General features: G+C 43.9%; 1 protein-coding gene across 8 annotated transcripts in view; it reads left to right on the top strand.

The window, feature by feature from the left end:
• Nucleotides 1-21,017, top strand: part of LOC139536115 (pleckstrin homology domain-containing family A member 6-like) — a 335,460-nt gene that overhangs the window by 132,778 nt on the left and 181,665 nt on the right. For 7 of the 8 annotated variants that reach the window (XM_071336301.1, XM_071336297.1, XM_071336296.1 and 4 more), the window contains 5 exons: nt 2,030-2,113; nt 11,525-11,669; nt 11,885-11,989; nt 13,401-13,473; nt 20,763-20,863. In XM_071336301.1, coding sequence (XP_071192402.1) covers nt 11,541-11,669; nt 11,885-11,989; nt 13,401-13,473; nt 20,763-20,863 — 408 coding nt within the window. In that variant the 5' untranslated portion in view covers nt 2,030-2,113; nt 11,525-11,540. Of the gene's footprint in view, nt 1-2,029; nt 2,114-11,524; nt 11,670-11,884; nt 11,990-13,400; nt 13,474-20,111; nt 20,667-20,762; nt 20,864-21,017 lie in introns of those variants that run through there. The other variant, XM_071336303.1, reaches the window with a different exon arrangement.

The raw sequence follows: 21,017 nt of genomic DNA on the forward strand, positions 1-21,017 counted from the left end.
TAGATGACACCAGACCACACCATACTAGACCACACTAGACCACACCACACTAGACCACACCATACTAGACCACACTAGACCACACTAGACCACACCATACTAGGCCACACTAGACCACACTAGATGACACCAGACCACACCACACTAGGCCACACTAGACCACACCATACTAGACCACACTAGACCACACCACACTAGACCACACTAGACCACACCACACTAGACCACACCATACTAGACCACACTAGACCACACTAGACCACACCATACTAGGCCACACTAGACCACACTAGACCATACCATACTAGGCCACACTAGACCACACCATACTAGACCACACTAGACCACACCATACTAGACCACACCATACTAGACCACACTAGACCACACCATACTAGACCACACTAGACACCACCATACTAGACCACACCGTACTAGACCACACTAGACCACACGACACTAGACCACACTAGACCACAACATACTAGACCACACCACACTAGACCACACCATACTAGACCACACTAGACCACAACACACTAGACCACACCACACTAGACCACACTAGACCACAACATACTAGACCACACCACACTAGACCACACCACACTAGACCACAACATACTAGACCACACCACACTAGACCACACTAGACCACACCACACTAGACCACACTAGACCACACCACACTAGACCACACTAGACCACACCACACTAGACCACACTAGACCACACCACACTAGACCACACCACACTAGACCACACTAGACCACACCACACTAGACCACACTAGACCACACCACACTAGACCACACCACACTAGACCACACTAGACCACACCACACTAGACCACACCATACTAGACCACACCATACTAGACCACACCACACTAGACCACACTAGACCACACCACACTAGACCACACCACACTAGACCACACTAGACCACACCACACTAGACCACACCACACTAGACCACACCACACTAGACCACACCACACTAGACCACACTAGACCACACCACACTAGACCACACCACACTAGACCACACTAGACCACACCACACTAGACCACACCACACTAGACCACACCATACTAGACCACACCATACTAGACCACACTAGACCACACTAGACCACACCACACTAGACCACACTAGACCACACCACACTAGACCACACTAGACCACACCACACTAGACCACAACACACTAGACCACACCATACTAGACCACACTAGACCACAACATACTAGACCACACCACACTAGACCACACCACACTAGACCACAACATACTAGACCACACCACACTAGACCACACTAGACCACACCACACTAGACCACACCACACTAGACCACACCAGACTAGACCACACTAGACCACACCACACTAGACCACACCACACTAGACCACACCACACTAGACCACACCACACTAGACCACACTAGACCACACCACACTAGACCACACCACACTAGACCACACCACACTAGACCACACCACAGTAGACCACACCACACTAGACCACACCACACTAGACCACACTATATAGACTATCCTACTGAGTCCGATGGAAAGAGAAGCGAGAACTCATATTACATTTACATTTACATTTAAGTCATTTAGCATTTATTGCTGTGTCTTGCCCATCTTGCCCATCATATTGATGGAGGGCGGCGCACAATTGGCACAGCGTTATCCGGGTTAGGGTTTGGCCGGGGTAGGCTGTCATTGTAAATAAGAATTTGTTCTTAACTGACTTAACTGACTTACCTCGTTAAATAAAGGTTAAATAAAAAAATCACTATATCATGCTGACCACTCGCCACACTCTGCTGCTGTTGTATCATGAAACTGTTCAGGTGGCTGAGGTGCTGTGTGGCTGCTGGGTTGCCGCGACGTCAGTAATCAACATGATTGATAAGCTATCGATCAGCTGCTCTCATCATGTCTGACAGCTTGACAGCATGGGTCCACCAATATTCACCTCTCTTTCTTTTTCTCTTTTTCTTCCTCTCCTCGTCTCCAGCCAAAATGACCTGAGTGGACCAGCTGGACAGCCAGTGAGCCAGATCCAGCTGGAGGAGACTGGAACCATTCACACATACATAACGTGAGTACAACATTAATCTGACTGTGATACAACCTTACCGTAACCTAACCTGGAACAGTAAAGACACACATAACGTAAGTGCAAGATTAATCTAACTTTGATACAACCTAACCCCAACCTAACCTCAACCAATAAACACATACCTGACATGAGTACAACCCAGGTATAACCATAATAGTATAATCTTAAACCAACATAACCCTAAACAGACTGATTCACAAATAGCTGACGTGACTACAATCCAACCTCAACCCTAATACAACCTAATCGTGACCATGTAACAACACATCCTTAAAACCTACACATACCGTGTACAGTTACTACATTGAGTAAAACCTTACTTCAACCTAATGTGAACCTCTACACCAGGGTTCCCCAACAGGCGACCCGTGGGACAAATCTGGCCGATGTGTGATTTTATTTGGCCCCCCAAGTTTTCTGAGCAAATATAAATAAATATTTTATTTGTATTTTTGGGGGACTGTAAAAACACCAGCAAATGATCTCCAAGTGATTTTAATTTGCAGATAACTCCCCTGCATTATAGAGAAATTTATGTGATCGTATACAAATGTAGGCAAGGTTTGAAATTATTATGTTTTAGTCAAATAATATATTTGTTTGAGCTTCAATTTGCAGTCTACAAATTATTTGTAATTACGTTCTGTCCCCCTGACCGTCTGCTCAAGAAAACATTGGCCTGCGTCTGATCTAGTTGATGATCCCTGCTGTAGAGACTTACCTGCAGGGAGTTACATCAAACTTGAACCCTATGCCCATGTAACCTTTACTTGTGGTCTGCATCTCCAGCAATGCAGAAATGTTGTAGAAAACTTGTGAAAAATCTCTGCAGTTCCCTTCAAAGTGTTGCTGTATTGAGATAATAAATGAAACATCCCATTCACTCAGCTTTGCAGCCAACCTAACACTAACTCCTGACACCAGAAAAAAAGAACAGTTGACACAAACATGATGGTGTCACGCACACAGACAAATGGGCTGTGATATGTGACATGGAGAGACAGTTTGTGTGAGAGGGGACAGAGATGGAATAGAGTAGCAGGTTTCACAGAGTCACTTTGATCACCCCTGTCACTATGGGGGGAATGCACTGTGCTATTGTTACAGGAAAGCACTTGAGCCGACGGGAATCAGCAATCTGCTCATATGCAGAGTACTGGGGTCTGCTAACTCACAAAGTGTGTTCATGCGAGGGTTACCTGGGTTTAGACACCGAGGACTATGACATTGATACCCCACACGTAATGTAATATAACGTATAACAGTTATACCAGTAATTCCAACTCCCTGACAGCTAGATAAATGCCCCCAGTGGTGTTAAGACAATACTCACACCCCCTTCATTGTGTGTTCCCCACCACGATCAATACTGCATCGAACTGATGATGCATTGGACATTAATAATATATGATGTTACCTACAAAGAGGCTGTGTTTTACTGTAAGTTATTCAAAGCGTCAATATAAAACACAGGGACTAACTCTTACAATGGGGATATTTAGTATTTAGTATTTACCTTCAGTTTACTAGGGGAGTTGATGAAGAACTAGCCTCGCAAAGCCGCCTGATCCTGCAAGCTTACATTAAATGCTGCATGGATAGCTTTTAATGTAAGCTGGTGAGATCAGGCAGATTTGAAGAACACTCTTTTACAGCAAAAAGCTGAGGAAGTGTTGCAGTATAAGGAAAGGGTTAAATTATGAAACTGGAAGTTCTAGGGATGATTACTAGGCCATAGTTTAAAGGGTCAGGCTGGACATGTAGTCAGGACATCACCTGGTTAACACCTCTACTGTCATCATAACTGTCATGGGGATCTACAGGTAACTGCCAAAATAAAGGAAACACTTGAGGAAATGAGGGATACAAAGTATATTGAAAGCAGGTGCTTACACACAGGTATGGTTCCTGAGTTAATTATGCAATTAACATCCCATCATGCTTAGGGTCATTTTTAAAAATGGCCATTATTTATCTACCATGGCTAGAAGAAGAGATGTCAGTGACTTTGAAAGAGGGGTCTCAAAGGAGCATGGGTTTAAAAGGATGTGTGTGTGTGGGGGAGGGGGTATGTGTGTGTGTGTCTCAGTCACCAGATATCAACCTGATTGAACACATATGGGAGATTCTGGAGTGTCTCCTAAGACAGCGTTTTCCTCCACCATCAAAATATAGCATTTATTGTAGAAGAATGGTGTCACATTCTTCCAATAGAGTTCCAGACACTTGTAGAATCTACGCCAAGGTGCATTAAAGCTGTTCTAACTCGTGGTGGCCCAACACCCTATTAAGAAGACACTTTATTGTGGTGTTTCCTTTATTTTGGAAGTTACCTATACAATGACCATTGAGAGTCAGGACCTTGTCATGCACCTCAACACATCTCATCATAAGTGGGCTCTTATGTTAGTGTGGACTGAACGTATTCTGGTTTAACAACTGGAGAAAGATTTATATGGGATTTCTGTATAAGTTGTCATATTTGTGGCTTTTTCTGTGCATCAGAGCCTCCAGTTTGTGTGTGTGTCTGCATCATGTATGTGGGTGTATTTATGAAAGAAAGAGAGATGGGGCAAAGGGAGAGAGAGGTCATGATCAGATGAGCTCCTGCATTTTTCAGCATGTTCTTAAAAAAAGATAGATTTAGAGTTAGATAAACTTGGATTTTTTGTCAGGAACATATACAGGATGCTACCCTCTACAACATAACCTTCACTCCGACTCAATACTCAAAACCTACAACCTGATTTTGGACGAAATTATGGAATCACCAGGAAGGCTTACAACTACCAAAGATAATTATTCCAACACTATACAGCAAATGTATTTTTTTCAATTTTTTATTTCACCTGTAACGACTCATACCGAAGGTGGCTCCCCTTCCTGTTCGGGTGGCGCTCGGCGGTCGTCGTCACCGGCCTACTAGCTGCTACTGACTTTTCCTCCCCCTCCTTATTTGTTTAGTGGTTACACCTGTTTGTGGTTAGGGTGATTAGTGGGGCTTTATTACCCAGCAGCCCGGCCTGCTGGGTGTGCGGGATTGTTTTGTGTACAGGTTGTACATGCTTGTGTGTCACGGTTAGTGTACGTTGTCTCTTTGGATATTAGTGTTCTCGTTTATGTGGTGGAGCATTCATTTGGAGTGGCGTCGTGTTCACCTGTTTGTGTGATTAAATTAGAACGCTACTCTGAACTCTCTGTCTCCTGCGTTTGACTCCTTCCTCCACTACACCCCGGGCATTACATCACCTTTATTTAACAAGGTAGGCCAGTTGAGAACAAGTTCTCATTTACAACTGCGACCTGGCCAAGATAAAGCAAAGCAGTGCGACAAAAAAACAACAACACAGAGTTACACGTGGGATAAACAAAAGTACAGTCAATAACACAATAGAAAACTCTGTATACAGTGTGTGCAAATGGAGTAAGGAGGTAAGGCAATAAATAGGCCATAATAGTGAAGGAATTACAATTTAGCAAATTAACACTGGAGTGATAGATGTGCAGATGATGATGTGCAAGTAGAAATACTGGTGTGCAAAAAAGTTAATAAAAATAATATGGGGATGAGGTAGGTAGTTGGATGGGCTATTTACAGATGGGCTGTGTACAGCAGCAGCGATCGGTAAGCTGCTCAGATAGCTGATGTTTAAAGTTAGTGAGGGAGATATAAGTCTCCAACTTCAGCCATTTTTGCAATTCGTTCCAGTCATTGGCAGCAGAGAACTGGAAGGAAAAGTGGCCAAATAGGTGTTGGCTTTGGGGATGACCAGTGAGATATACCTGCTGGAGCGCGTGCTAGAGGTGGGTGTTGTTATGGTGACCAGTGAGATATACCTGCTGGAGCGCGTGCTACGGGTGGGTGTTGTTATGGTGACCAGTGAGATATACCTGCTGGAGCGCGTGCTACGGGTGGGTGTTGTTATGGTGACCAGTGAGATATACCTGCTGGAGCTCATGCTACGGGTGGGTGTTGTTATGGTGACCAGTGAGATATACCTGCTGGAGCTCGATCTACCGGTGGGTTTTGTTATGGTGACCAGGGAGCTGTGATAAGGCGGAGCTTTACCTAGCAAAGACTTATAGATGACCTGGAGTCAGTGGGTCTGGCGACGAATATGTAGCGAGCGCCAGCCGATGAGAGCATACAGGTCGCAGTGGTGGGTGGTATAAGGGGCTTTGGTTACAAAACGGATGGCACTGTGATAGACTGCATCCAGTTTGCTGAGTAGAGTGTTGGAGGCAATTTTGTAAATGACATCGCCGAAGTCGAGGATCGGTAGGATAGTCAGTTTTACGAGGGTATGTTTTGCAGCTTGAGTGAAAGAGGCTTTGTTGCGAAATAGGAAGCCGATTCTAGATTTATTTTTGGAGATGCTTAATATATATATTTTATTTACCTTTATTTAACTAGGAAAGTCAGTTAAGAACAAATTCTTATTTTCAATGACGGCCTAGGAACGGCCTATTATTGCCTAACTGCCTATATTTTACCTTGTCAGCTCGGGGATTCAATCTTACAACCTTTTGGTTACTAGTCCAACGCTCTCACCACTAGGCTACCTACCGCCCCAAGGAGAGTTTACAGTCTAGCCAGAAACCTAGGTATTTGTAGTTGTCCACATATTCTAAGTCAGAACCGTCCAGAGTAGTGATGCTAGTCGGGCAGGCGGGTGCGGGCAGCGATCGGTTGAAGAGCATGCATTTAGTTTTACTAGTGTTTAAGAGCAGTTGGAGGACACGGAACGAGTGTTGTATGGCATTGAAGCTCATCTGGAGGTTTGTTAACACAGGGTCCATAGAAGGGCCAGATGTATACAGAATGGTGTCGTCTGCGTAGAGATGGATCAAGGAATCACCCGCAGCAAGAGCGACACTGTTGATATATACAGAGAAAAGAGTCGGCCCGAGAATTGAACCCTGTAGTACCCCCATAGAGACTGCCAGAGGTCCGGACAACAGGCCCACCGATTTGACACACTGAACTCTATCTGAGAAGTAGTTGGTGAACCAGGCGAGGCAGTCATTTGAGAAACCAAGGCTGTTGAGTCTGCCGACAAGAATATGGTGATTGACAGAATCGAAAGCCTTGGCCAGGTCAATGAAGACGGCTGCACAGTACTGTCTTTTATTGATTGCGGTTATGATATCGTTTAGTACCTTGAGCATGGCTGAGGTGCACCCATGACCAGCTCAGAAACCGTATTGCACAGCGGAGAAGGTACGGTGGGATTCGAAATGGTCGGTGATCTGTTTGTTAACTTGGCATTCGAAGACTTTAAAAAGGAAGGGCAGGATGGATATAGGTCTGTAACAGTTTGGGTCTAGAGTGTCACCCCCTTTGAAGAGGGGGATGATCACGGTAGCTTTCCAATCTTTAGGAATCTCAGACGATACAAAAGAGAGGTTGAACAGACTGGTAATAAGGGTTGCAACAATGGGGGTGGATAATTTAAGAAAGAGAGGGTCCAGATTGTCTAGCCCAGCTGATTTGTACAGGTCCAGGTTTTGCAGCTCTTTCAGAACATCTGCTATCTGGATTTGGGTGAAGGAGAAGCTGGGGAGGCTTGGGCAAGTAGCTGCGGGGGGCGCGGAGCTGTTGGCCCGGGGTTGGGGTAGCCAGGAGGAAAGCATGGCCAGCTGTAGAGAAATGCTTATTGAAATTCTCGATTATCGTGGATTTATCGGTGGTGACAGTGTTTCCTAGCATCAGTGCAGTCGGCAGCTGGGAGGAGGTGCTCTTGTTCTCCATGGACTTTACAGTGTGACAAAACTTTTTGGATAGAGCTACAGGATGTAAATTTCTGTTTGAAAAGCTATCCTTTGCTTTCCTAACTGACTGCGTGTATTGGTTCCTGATTTCCCTGAAAAGTTGCATATCGCGGGGACTATTCGATGCTAGTGCAGTCTGCCACAGGATGTTTTTGTGCTGGTCGAGGGCAGTCAGGTCTGGAGTGAACCACAGGCTGTATCAGTTCTTAGTTCTACATTTTCTGAAAGGGGCATGCTTATTTAAGATGGTGAGGAAATTACTTTTAAAGAACAACCAGGCATCCTCTACTGACAGGATGAGGTAAATATACTTCCAGGATACCCGGGCCAGGTCGATTAGAAAGGCCTACTCACAGAAGTGCTTTAGGGAGCGTTTGACAGTGATGAGGGGTGGTCATTTGACCTTGGACCCATAATGGATGCAGGCAATGAGGCAGTGATTGCTGAGATCCTGATTTGAAAACAGCAGAGGTATATTTGGAGGGCAAGTTGGTCAGGATAATATCTATGAAGGTGCCCATGTTTACGGATTTAGGTTTGTACCTGGTGGGTTCCTTGATAATTTGTGTGAGATTGAGGGCATCTAGCTTAGATTGACATGCATCTTATTTATATTAGCTCTCTGTGTACTTCCAAGGGCCAGTCATGCTGCCATGTTCTGAGCCAATTGCAATTTTCTTAAGTCCTTCTTTGTGGCACTTGACCACACGACTGAACAGTAGTCAAGGTGCGACAAAACTAGGGCGTGTAGGACATGCCTTGTTGATAGTGTTGTTAAGAAGGCAGAGCATCGCTTTATTATGGACAGACTTCTACCCATCTTAGCTACTACTGCATCAATGGGGAGGCAGGTTACCTAGTGGTTAGAGCGTTGGACTAGTAACCGGAAGGTTGCAAAATCAAATCCATGAGCTGACAAGGTAAAAATCTGTTGTTCTTCCCCTGAACAAGGCAGTTAACCCACTGTTCCTAGGCCATAATTGAAAATAAGAATTTGTTCTTAACTGACTTGCCTAGTTAAATAAAGGTAAAAAAATTATCAATATGTTTTGACCGTGACAGTCTACAATCTAGTGTTACTCCAAGCAGTTTAGTCATCTCAACTTGCTCAATTTCCACATTATTTATTACAAGATTTAGTTGAGGGAGGTTTAGGGTTTAGTGAGTGTTTTGTTCCAAATACAATGCTTTTAGTTTTTGAAATATTTAGTGCTAACTTATTCCTTGCCACCCACTCTGAAACTAACTGCAGCTCTTTGTTACGTGTTGCAGTCATTTTAGTCGCTGTAGTAGCTGACGTGTATAGTATTGAGTCATCCGCATGCATAGACACTCTGGCTTTACTCAAAGTCAGTGGCATGTCGTTAGTAAAAAAAAAAGTAAAGCAAGGGGCCTAAACAGCTACCCTGGGGAATTCCTGATTCTAACTGGATTATGTTTGAGAGACTTCCATTAAAGAACACCCTGGGTGTTCTGTTTGACAAGTAACTCTTTCTCCACATTATACGTTTTTCCAGCAGCAGACTATGATCGATAATGTCAAAAGCTGCACTGAAGTCTAGCAATTAGGGTGTGCCGGGTGAATACGTGGTCTGTCGTACAGTAATTTGATTAAAAAAACATTTTGACATTTGCTCAGTACATTGTTTTCGCTGAGGAAATGTACGAGTCTGCTGATGTTTCCAAGGTTGCTATTGATGCATATCCCATGGTAGTTATTAGGGCCAAATTAGTCTCCACTTTTGTGGATTGGGGTGATCAGTCCTTGGTTCCAAATATTGGGGAATATGCCAGAGCTGAGGATGATGTTAAAGTATAGCCAATTGGAATTTGTGGTCTGTGTATTTTTTCATTTAATTTAGGATGCCATCAACTCCACAGGCCTTTTTGGGTTGGAGGTTTTGTAATTTATCCTGTAGTTCATTCAATGTAATTGGATCAATTCAATGTAATTGGAGAAATCAGTGGGTTCTGGTAGTCTTTAATAGTTGATTCTAAGATTTGTATTTGATCATGTGTATGTTTTTGTTGTTTGTTCCTAGTTATAGAGCTAAAAAGATTGGGGAAGTGGTTTATCCACACATCCGTTTTGGATAGATACTGTATCTCTTCGTGTTGTTTGTTTGGAATTTTCCAATTCTCTCTCTCTCTCTCTCTCTCTCTCTCTCTCTCTCTCTCTCTCTCTCTCTCTCTCTCTCTCTCTCTCTCTCTCTCTCTCTCTCTCTCTCTCTCTCTCTCTCTCTCTCTCTCTCTCTCTCTCTCTCTCTCTCTCTCTCTCTCTCTCTCTCTCTCTCAATTCAATAGCTTTATTGGCATGGGAAACATATTTTTAAGCAAGTGAAATAGATAATAAACTACAGTGAAATAAACAATACAAATTAATGGCAAACATTACAATCACAGAAGTTCCAAAAGAATAAAGTCATATTATGTCTATATACAGTGTTGTATCCATGTGCAAATAGTTAAAGTACAAAAGGGAAAATAAATAAACATAAATATGGGTTGTATTTACAATGGTGTTTGTTCTTCACTGGTTGCCCTTTTCTTGTGGCAACAGGTCACAGATATTGCTGCTCAGATATTGCTGCTCACAGATATTGCTGCCTTCGGCAGCCTGTCTCAATAGCAAGGCTATGCTCACTGAGTCTGTATATCGTCAAATCTTTCCTTAAGTTTGGGTTAGTCACAGTGGTCAGGTATTCTGCCACTGCTAACTCTCTGTTTAGGGCCAAATAGCATTCTTGTTTGCTCCATTTTTTTGTTAATTCTTTCAAATGTGTCAAGTAATTATCTTTTTGTTTTCTCATGATTTGGTTGTGTCTAATTGTGTTGCTGTCATGGGGCTCTGTGGCGTCTGTGTTTGTGAACAGTGCCCCAGGACCAGCTTGCTTAGGGGACTCTTCTCCAGGTTAATCTCTCTGTAGGTGATGGCGTTGTTATGGAAGGTTTGGGAATCGCTTCCTTTTAGGTGGTTGTAAAATTTAAAGGGCTCTTTTCTGGATTTTGATCATTAGTGGGTATCGGCCTAATTCTGCTCTGCATGCATTATTTGGTGTTTTACGTTGTACACAGAGGATATTTTTGCAGAATTCTGCATGCAGAGTCTCAATTTGGTGTTTGTCCCATTTTGTGAATTATTGGTTGGTGAGCGGACCCCAGACCTCACAACCATAAAGGGCAATGGGTTCTATAACTGATTCAAGTATTTTTAGCCAGATCCTAATTGGTATGTCAAATGTTATGTTCCTTTTGATGGCATAGAAGGCCCTTCTTGCCTTGTCTCTCAGCTCGTTCACAGCTTTGTGGAAGTTACCTGTGGCGCTGATGTTTAGGCCGAGGTATGTTTAGTTTTTTTTGTGCTCTAGGGCAACGGTATCTAGATGGAAATTGTATTTCTCTCTCTCTCTCTCTCTCTTTCTCTCTCTCTTTGTTCCCTCTCCTCATTACTCTAAAAGCATTATTATCAAGGGTCATTTTTGACACTACAACATCAAGCAAGTGTTCTCAGAGATAGTGACATAAAGATAGTAGACAATATACTGTGTTTGCATGTGTTATTTTTGTTGGCTGTTTGAGTCATTGACTTTTTCTCTTTGTCTCTCTGTGTCTCTGTAGGAGCTGTGATTTGGAGATGAATGGGAAGGCGGGAGGTAGAGGACCTGTGAGTTCACCCAACGACATCAACTCCAACAGCTCCACCATTGTATCAGACCTATCCTCCCCTGAATCCCAGACCCAGTCCCAGCCCTTCACACCCCGGGTCAGTGTGCGCACACACACGCACGCACGCACACGCACGCACGCACACACACACACACACACCTCACAACACCTTTACACTTCACTACATCATACACCACGTCAAGGTTTTCTGACAGATTAAATGATACAGAGCTCCATTCTGTTCTCTCATCTTCCCTCTCTCCTTCCCTCCTTTCCTCTCTTCACTCTCTCCTTCCCTCCTGCCCTCTCCAGGCATCTCGTACTCCAAGGAAAGCTGCTACGTTTGGGAAACGTTCTAACTCCATGCGTAGGAACCCTAAAGCGGAGGTGACCAAACAGGGCTGGCTATACAAACAGGTAAATCAGCTCTATACACTGTAAGTAACATGAGGCAGTTTCCCCTCAAATACTCCATAATACCCCATGAATACCCTATGAATACCCCATAATACCCCATGAATACCACATGAATACCCCATAAATACCCCACGAATACCCCATAAATACCCCATGAATACCCCATAAATACCCCATGAATACCCCTCAAATACCCCATAAATACCCCATGAATACCCCTCAAATACCCCATAACACCCCATGAATACCCCATAAATACCCCATGAATACCCCATAAATACCCCTCAAATACCCCATAATACCCCATGAATACCCCATAAATACCCCATAATACCCCATAAATACCCCATAAATACCCCATGAATACCCCATAAATACCCCATAATATCCCTCAAATACCCCATGAATACCCCATAATACCCCATAAATACCCCATGAATACCCCATAAATACCCCATAATACCCCTCAAATACTCCATAATACCCCATGAATACCCCATAAATACCCCATAATACCACATGAATACCCCATAAATACCCCATAATACCCTATAAATACCCCATAATACCCTATAAATACCCCATAATACCCCTCAAATACCCCATGAATACCCCATAATACCCCTCAAATACCCCATAATACCCCATGAATACCCCATAATACCCCTCAAATACCCCATAATACCCCATGAATACCCCTCAATTACCCCATAATACCCCATGAATACCCCATAAATACCCCATGAATACCCCATAAATACCCCTCAAATACCCCATAATACCTCTCGAATACCCCATGAATACCCCACGAATACCCCATAAATACCCCTCAAATACCCCTCAAATACCCCATAATACCCCATTAATACCCCATGAATACCCCATAAATACCCCATAAATACCCCATGAATACCCCATGAATACCCCATAAATACAAACTTTGTTTTGGTCCAGTGTTGCTTTCCCTCTCATGTTGTTTTGGTATCATATCTGTCTTCCTTTTCTTCACATAGGGCAGTATTTCTCACACTGTTTTGGTCCGGTATTAGTGTTACCCCTGACATTGTCTAAACTGTTGTGTCTTCTCTCTGGACTTCAATCCATCTCACTGTGTGTGTAATTCCCCCTGTTTCTCCCTGTAGGCCAGTTAAGCATCTCACTGTGTGTGTTATTTTCTCTCTCTCACTCTCTCACTCTCACTTACTATCTCACTTACTGTCTCTCTCTCTCTCTCTCACTCTCTCTCTCTCTCTCTCTCTCTCTCTCTCTCTCTCTCTCTCTCTCTCTCTCTCTCTCTCTCTCTCTCTCTCTCTCTCTCTCTCTCTCTCTCTCTCTCTCTCCCTCTCTCTCTCTCTCTCTGTCTCTCTCTCTCTCACTCTCACTCTCACTGTTTCTCACTGTTTCCCTGTAGGCCAGCAGTGGAGTGAAACAGTGGAACAAGAGATGGTTCGTCCTCACTGACCGATGCCTCTTTTACTACAAAGGTAGACTCTGATAGCAATGCCTCTTTCTTTTAGTTCTCTTTTCTTTTGTTCATAGCCCATCGTCACCCTTCATTGGAGGACAACTTTATCATTGTGCTTTATTCTATTGCATTTTATTGTATAATTTAGTCAAAAATATTTGAAATAATATAATATTTATTGTTGTATTTTATTGTACGTATACATTTTCTATCTAACCTTTATTTGAACCAGGAAGTCCCACTGAGACATGGGTAGTGTGTCAACTGCCAACCTATTCCTTATAGACAACCCTAAACAGAGCCCTTTGTGGCTATAGAATGTATTTTCAAAGGAAGACCTGGCTAAGACGAGTCACTATACCTGCTACTTCAGGCTCTCTCTCTACTCTGTCTATTTAAGAGTCCTACTCTGTGGATTTGTTTGGTTGTATCTGGATTGCAAACTGGAAAGCTTTTATCCATTCTTGGTTTGGTTCTACTTTTGTGGGCTGGTGTCACATTTAAAACTCTCCTCTTGTTTGTGTTTTTTTACCATAGCTACCTGATGTCATGTCAGTGTGTTAGTTCTGTTGGCTGAGTAGAGGGCTGTGTGTTTGGCGCATATCACCACTGCGTCAGGACTGTTGACTTGTTCGAGGTGCTTTAATACCACACAGAAACAATAGTCATATTCTCCTAACAGTATCTACTCTCCTACATGCCAAGTCTGTTTGCGAGTGTTTGCGGTCCTCGTCCGTTATCCTCTGAGCCACAGCCAGGAGAATAAACAATGTGTTATTTGAATATGTCACACGGCTTGACGTGTCTTCAAAGTCGATGTACGAGCTATGTGTGTGTGGGTTTATGTTTGGATATGTGTACATATGGAAGTGTGTAGAGATATGTTTCACTGCATATTATAGTCTTTAAAGATGGACATTCAACACTGACAGACACAGACATGTAAACACACACACACCCGCACGCACGCACGCACACACACACACACACACACACACACACACACACACACACACACACACACACACATACAAACACACACACACACTCCTTATACAGCTCAGTCTCTCCCTCTCAGCGGTGAAGGTGACTCACATCGATAGCACACTAGGTGAAGGAATTGTGGGACAGTGGAGTCTGTTGCGCAGGCAGGCAGCAGGCAGGCAGGCAGGCAGGCAGGCGGGTGACTTGCAAGATCAAGAAGATGAAAGGAGATGATCATGATGAAAATAACGTCATTTTGCCTCTTGTCTTAAGCACACATCAGTATTTTATGCCCTGCAGGACTTATTGTCCGAGTGAGACAAAGCAGGAGCCATCCCTACAGTAACTTGTTTACCACCAGACCTATTCTTATCAGCACAGAATCAAATTGTTTTTTAAAAGCTTGTGTGAGGCCCCGCATCCGGATTTAGAGAGAGAAAAGGAGAGAGCAGAAAAAGAGAGGGAGAGAGAGAGAGAGCGAGGGAGAGGGAGAGAGAGAGGGAGGGAGAGAGAGAGAGCAGGAGGGTAGAGAGAGGAGATAACAGGAAGAGAGGGAAGGGAGGAGATAAGAGAAAGAGAGTGGAAGAAAGGGGAGGAGATTAGGAGAAATCTGGTGTGATTTTCCTCTTAGCAACTCCTCAAGCCCATTTTGTCCTTCAATGTTTTTAAGAACTGCACCACTAAGCCTCATCACAAGTGAGAACACCTGGGGCAGCTACTTTGGGTAATATTTTATGTTTTGCCGTTTCTCTTGTTCCTCCATCCCTGTTCAGTTTCACCTAGGGGGCTGTAGTAGTAGAATAAAATTCATCATGAGATGTGGTGACATTTCCCTCCCCAGGGACAAAGATGGTCTGTACTCAAACAGCTGGAGTAAAGGTGCTGTCTAAAATAATTACATATTGAAGGATGACTGAGGATTTAGTTTTAGTACGTCTTGGTGCCTCTTTCACCTCTATCTCAGGACATGTAGTAGTATATTCTGTAATTTATTTATTTAATCTTTATTTAAGCAGGGAGTCATGTGAGCTATGTCGAGACCCTCCCTGCTCACACAGTCATAGAGGGTTGAACTTTGACCCCTTGCATGTGCATGTAAGAACTTCATGAGGGTGTGGAATTTGTGTACTGTATGTGTGTGTTTGGAGCTCTGCAGCATTTCGCTGTGTCACCGTAAACAGTCCCTATAACATGCCCTAGCAACATGCCCTAGCAACATTCCGTAGCTACATGCCCTAGCAACATGCCGTAGCAACGTGACCCCGGGATTGTATGTGAGAGCCATGTTTAGTGTGTGTGGTGTGTTGGTGTGTAAGTGTGGGAGAAAGCATTCTTGTGTGCATGTTTTGGTGTGTGTGTGTTTCTATAATTTGCTTTGTACAGTACATGTTGTACAATGGGCAGCCTTCTTCTTATGCTTCTTTAACAGTTCAGTGGACTTATTGCCCCAACCAATCAGATGATGATATTCTGGTGCCATGATGTTGTGCAGGCTGTGTGTGTGTGTGTGTCTGTGTGTGTGTGTGTGTGTGTGTGTGTGTCTGTGTGTGTGTTTAGTTACTGTAGGGCTGGTTCATATCTCTGTCAGAGTCATTATCTAACCATTACTGCTGTAACGGTTCCATCAAAAGCAACCTGCCCATTACAACCAAGGACAAGATCTTAAAAGCTACTGTAAATTAATCTGTGTGTGTGTTCATGTTTGCGTGTGTGTGCCTGTGTGTGAGTGTGTGTGAGAGTGTTTGTGTGTCTGTGTGTGCGAGTGAACGCGTGAGTATGTGACACGAATCTTCCCTGTTGCCTTAGTCCAAACACACCTTTTCCTAGTCCTGAGAGACTGTGAACTCCAGGTTAAAAGTTGAACAAGATGAGTGAATGTGTTAGTGGATCTACCTGTATCCTGTGAACTACAGGATGCAACTAGGACAGTGTTTTAATACTAGAGGGTGATACCACGCCATTGGAGAGGAAAATATTTTTGGTATTTCAATTGTTCTGGCAATTCTCACATAGCAACTTAATTGGGAGGAAGGAGGTTTGATATATATTTTTTTACATTGTATCACAAACCCTGTTTTTTAAAATCATTTTAGGCCCTTTTTAGACCCAGACATGCCTCCTGTAAGACCCTATGATCTGTGAACCGCACATGACACACAACATCTTGGTCTCATTATACTCCTTATAGTGTGCACTAACATATGGAGTATGTCTAGATTCTAAAGAAAAAAAAGTCACATTCATTTTTTCAACATATTTTTTTAAATGTTAGTATCTAAAAACGACTCTTTTTGATTTTCTTTGTTTAAAAATGCATTGTTTGGAACAATATACAAGCACATCAAATTTCAGAGTTTCTCTGCTAATTCTGAATGTATGATACATTTTAAGAGCACCACCAACACAGTGAATGGGAAAATGGATTCAAAAGGAACTCTGCTGGTGATTTACTGAATGTGCAATCCTAAAGGAGGGCTGTGATTGGTAAATTAACTATAATGTCAATTTCTATGTATAAAATTGGTCATATCATTAAAAGTTCCAGAGAGCCCACTCTGGAAATGTGACGTTTGAAGAGTATATTTTTACTAACAATATGTCTAAAAATAAGTTACATCAAAAAGGGTAGTTTTAAGATATTAAGATGAATAGTTTTAATGTTGAAAAAATTCATGTTGTATTTCAGAATGTACTGATACTCCATATTTTAGAGCACACAATTAGGAGTATAATGACAACAAGGTGATGTCTGTATCATGTACGGTTCACGGATCATTGTATAGGTCTAAAAAGGCCTGAAATGGCCACTTTCATCATGATTTTCTCAAAAATAGTAAAAAGCATGTTAAACGTCCTTCCTCCCAATGAAGTTCCTATGTGAGAATTGACAGAACAATATTTTCTGCTGAAGTAGAATTATCCTAGAATGCCCTGGAGTCAGGCAGTTAACCTGGAACTGGCCCTGTTGTCTACCCTATCCCATACACACAGATGCAAATCTGACCTGAATAAGGATGTCCTCAAAGCAAAGAAGATAAATTAAATGATAAGAATATTCAGGGAAAAATCTCTGCTTGCGTCTTTCATATGTAATTGTTCCAATTGTTCTGTGATTTAATAGCTCAGTGTGAAGTCACTGTCATTTTTCCACATTCAGTAACTGGCCCCTGAGCTCCACTCACTTTTCTACTGTTTCTCCATTTCCTATTCTTCACCCCTTCTCTAGATGACATTACAGTCATTTAGCAGACACGCTTATCCAGAGCGACTTACAGTAGTGATATATTTTTCTTCATCCTGGTTCCTCGCGGGAATCAAACCCACAACCCTGGCATTGCAAGCACCATGCTCTACCAACTGAGCCACATGGGACTCTTCCTCTGGTTACAGTGATTCCTCTCTCTGGATTCAGCACTCGTCTCATGGGTTGTTTTCGTCTCCCGCCCTTCTCTCCTAGTTGTGTTGTGGAAAAAGAGAGAGGAAGGGAGGGAGACATGACAATGGAGAATGTGTGACTGTGCAGTTTACTGCCACGGTCTCCATGCCAGCAAGAAGAGAGGGGCGAGAAATGGGCAGAAAGAGTCCAAGGTCTTTTGTTGTTGGGACTTGGGTGTGATATTGTCAAAGCGTGCCAGCTGTCCTGGCCAGGAGAGGTGGAGTAGTGTTGGTGGTTCTCTGGACATTAGGAGTGTGTGTATAGGTTTTCCCTACCCAGGATTTGAACCTGCATCCCTCCAGGTCTGTATCTCTAACAACTAGCCTACATTCTCTTTTTTTGTACCATGTTATTGACTTGTTTATTGTTTACTCCATGTGTAACTCTGTGTTGTTGTCTGTTCACACTGCTATGCTTTATCTTGGCCAGGTCGCAGTTGTAAATGAGAACTTGTTCTCAACTAGCCTACCTGGTTAAATAAAGGTGAAATAAAAAAATATATAAAAGAACATACCACCCTCATCTCTAAAGTTTCTCAAAACATCCTGACTGTCTAACACTGTATGTACAATCAAGGACTTTACTTCACAAGTTACTTCGCCAATGTCCGAGCTGCCCCGGGCATACACATAGATTATCTCTCAGTGAAATAGTGTTAGCCCTTTACATAACTGCCATCTTCAGGAAGTGTTGAGCTGCTGTTGTTTTGGGATGCTAATACACAGCTGTCAGAGAGCTGATTTACTACTGCTGACCCTTCATCCACACACACACACACACACACGCACGCACGCACGCACGCACGCACGCACGCACGCACGTGAGGGAATCTGTGTGGTGTCAAACAGGTGTGACAGTAGCAGCAGCAGGGAATGCAGCCAGGAGTCAGACTGCCATGGTATGAGTCAGAATGAGGTGACATTTTCACAGGGAAACCTGTCATTGTAGGGGACCTTTCAATTACTCTTCTTCTTCAAACGTGTGTGTGTTAGCAGGAGTGTCTTCAAACGTGTGTGTGTTAGCAGGAGTGTCTTCAAACGTGTGTGTGTTAGCAGGAGTGTCTTCAAACGTGTGTGTGTTAGCAGGAGTGTCTTCAAACGTGTGTGTGTTAGCAGGAGTGTCTTCAAACGTGTGTGTGTTAGCAGGAGTGTCTTCAAACGTGTGTGTGTTAGCAGGAGTGTCTTCAAACGTGTGTGTGTTAGCAGGAGTGTCTTCAAACGTGTGTGTGTTAGCAGGAGTGTCTTCAGAAGTGTGTTTTTCCAGAGTTGTGGGTGTGTGTTGCCTCTCCTTCTGCCTCTGTGTCCATGGGTGGGGACAGGATTGGTTGTTGAATGCTGAGAAGCTCTGCCACAGGTTTCCCAATAACAACTCTATTTCTTCTCACCAAGTTTCTCCTCAGGATGTGAAAGGCTGTTTGGCAATAAATCACATTGTTTCTTATTACATACATTATTTGTGTGTGTTTGTATGATGCCATATATTTAGTACAACTTGGTAGCCTACAGTATATGTGAGATATTTCATTTATTTTCAGTTATTGTGTGTTTGAGAATGAGCATGTGTCTCTTACCATGAATGTGTGTGTGAGAGTTTTTGCATGAAATACAGAACATGTGAGGTCAGGTTTGAATTTGTTTGAGAGAGAGATGGGGAGAGAGGGAGACAGGAAGAGAGAGAGAGAGAGAGAGAGAGACGTGGCTATTTACCTGTCTGTGTGTAGCAGAACACCCTGCTCTCTGATTGTTGGAGAGAGGGCAGGTACAGTTGGCTGGAGGCCATAATTCAGGATTCCAGCAACACTGAGTCACATGGGCTGATCGCTAATACAAACACACACACACACACACTCGCACACACGCAGAGAGCACAGCGCAGAGAGTACTCTATGATTGCACAAACACAAACACCATGCCCCCCCCTCCTCTCGCTCCCTCCCTCCTCCCCCTGTCTCTCGCTCCCTCCCTCCTCCCCCTGTCTCTTGCTCCCTCCCTCCTCCCCCTGTCTCTCGCTCGCTCCCTCCTCCCCCTGTCTCTCGCTCGCTCCCTCCTCCCCCTGTCTCTCGCTCGCTCCCTCCTCCCCCTGTCTCTCTCTCGCTCCTTCCTCCCCCCCTCCTCTCGCTCGCTCCCTCCTCCCCCCTCCTCTCGCTCGCTCCCTCCTCCCCCTGTCTCTCGCTCCCTCCCTCCTCCCCCTGTCTCTCGCTCGCTCCCTCCTCCCCCTGTCTCTCGCTCGCTCTCTCTCAAACACACACATGAGATCTGCAACAGAGGAAGGCTGGTGTCTACGCAGTACAGCTCTGATAGAGAGAGAGAGAACGAAAGAGCGAACAGCCGAGCGAGAGAAGGAGAAAGCCAGGCAGAGTGAGAGTGAGACGGAGACTGAGCGAGAGGGCAGTAGCTTCAGTGGACACCCTGCCAGCCTCATCTCCAGCCCCTGAAATGTTCATCATCTGCTCCATTATTTAATCAGCACACGTGCTTCTCTTGCACTCCTCCTTTTTCCCAACACTCTGCTTGTTTTTTTCTGCCTATCGTTGGATCTACACCAGTATGTGTGAGTGTGTTTGAGAGTGTGTGTGAGAGAGTGTGTGTGTACCGTCACTTCTCACTGGACTGCTGGACCAACATGGATATCTATTCTAGGATTCCACTAGAGTGGGACGGGGGTCTGTTGTTCCAGGGAGGTTCTATGGTAGTGCTCACTGAGCCAGCTACAGCCACAGCTACAACTAGAGGAGAGGACCGACTGTCACAACAGAACTGACTGTATTTACAATTCAGTCCTCTTTACTTACTGTAGGTTGAGACCCATCCGATCATATTAGATCTGTTTCTCAGATTTGTTGTTTATTTTGATCTTCATTTCTCTTTTTACCTCTTCCTTCAATCCAGACGAGAAGGAGGAAGGAGTGTTGGGAAGTCTTCCTCTGCTCAGCTTTGGGATTGGAGGAGTGCAGACGTCGGATAACATCAGCCGAAAGCACGCCTTTAAGGTCAGTACCCTGATGATGAGGCAGTACGATGAGTACAGTATAAGGATTATCACCCTGGACAGAGAGAGCAGCAGTGATATTGGGGCCATTTAAATACTCTATCTAGGATTGGGGCTGATGGATTTGTTGGGGTTTGGATGCTGGGGACACGTGA

Source organism: Salvelinus alpinus, chromosome 12 (assembly GCF_045679555.1).
Source record: "Salvelinus alpinus chromosome 12, SLU_Salpinus.1, whole genome shotgun sequence".
NCBI classification, from domain to species: Eukaryota; Metazoa; Chordata; class Actinopteri; order Salmoniformes; family Salmonidae; genus Salvelinus; species Salvelinus alpinus.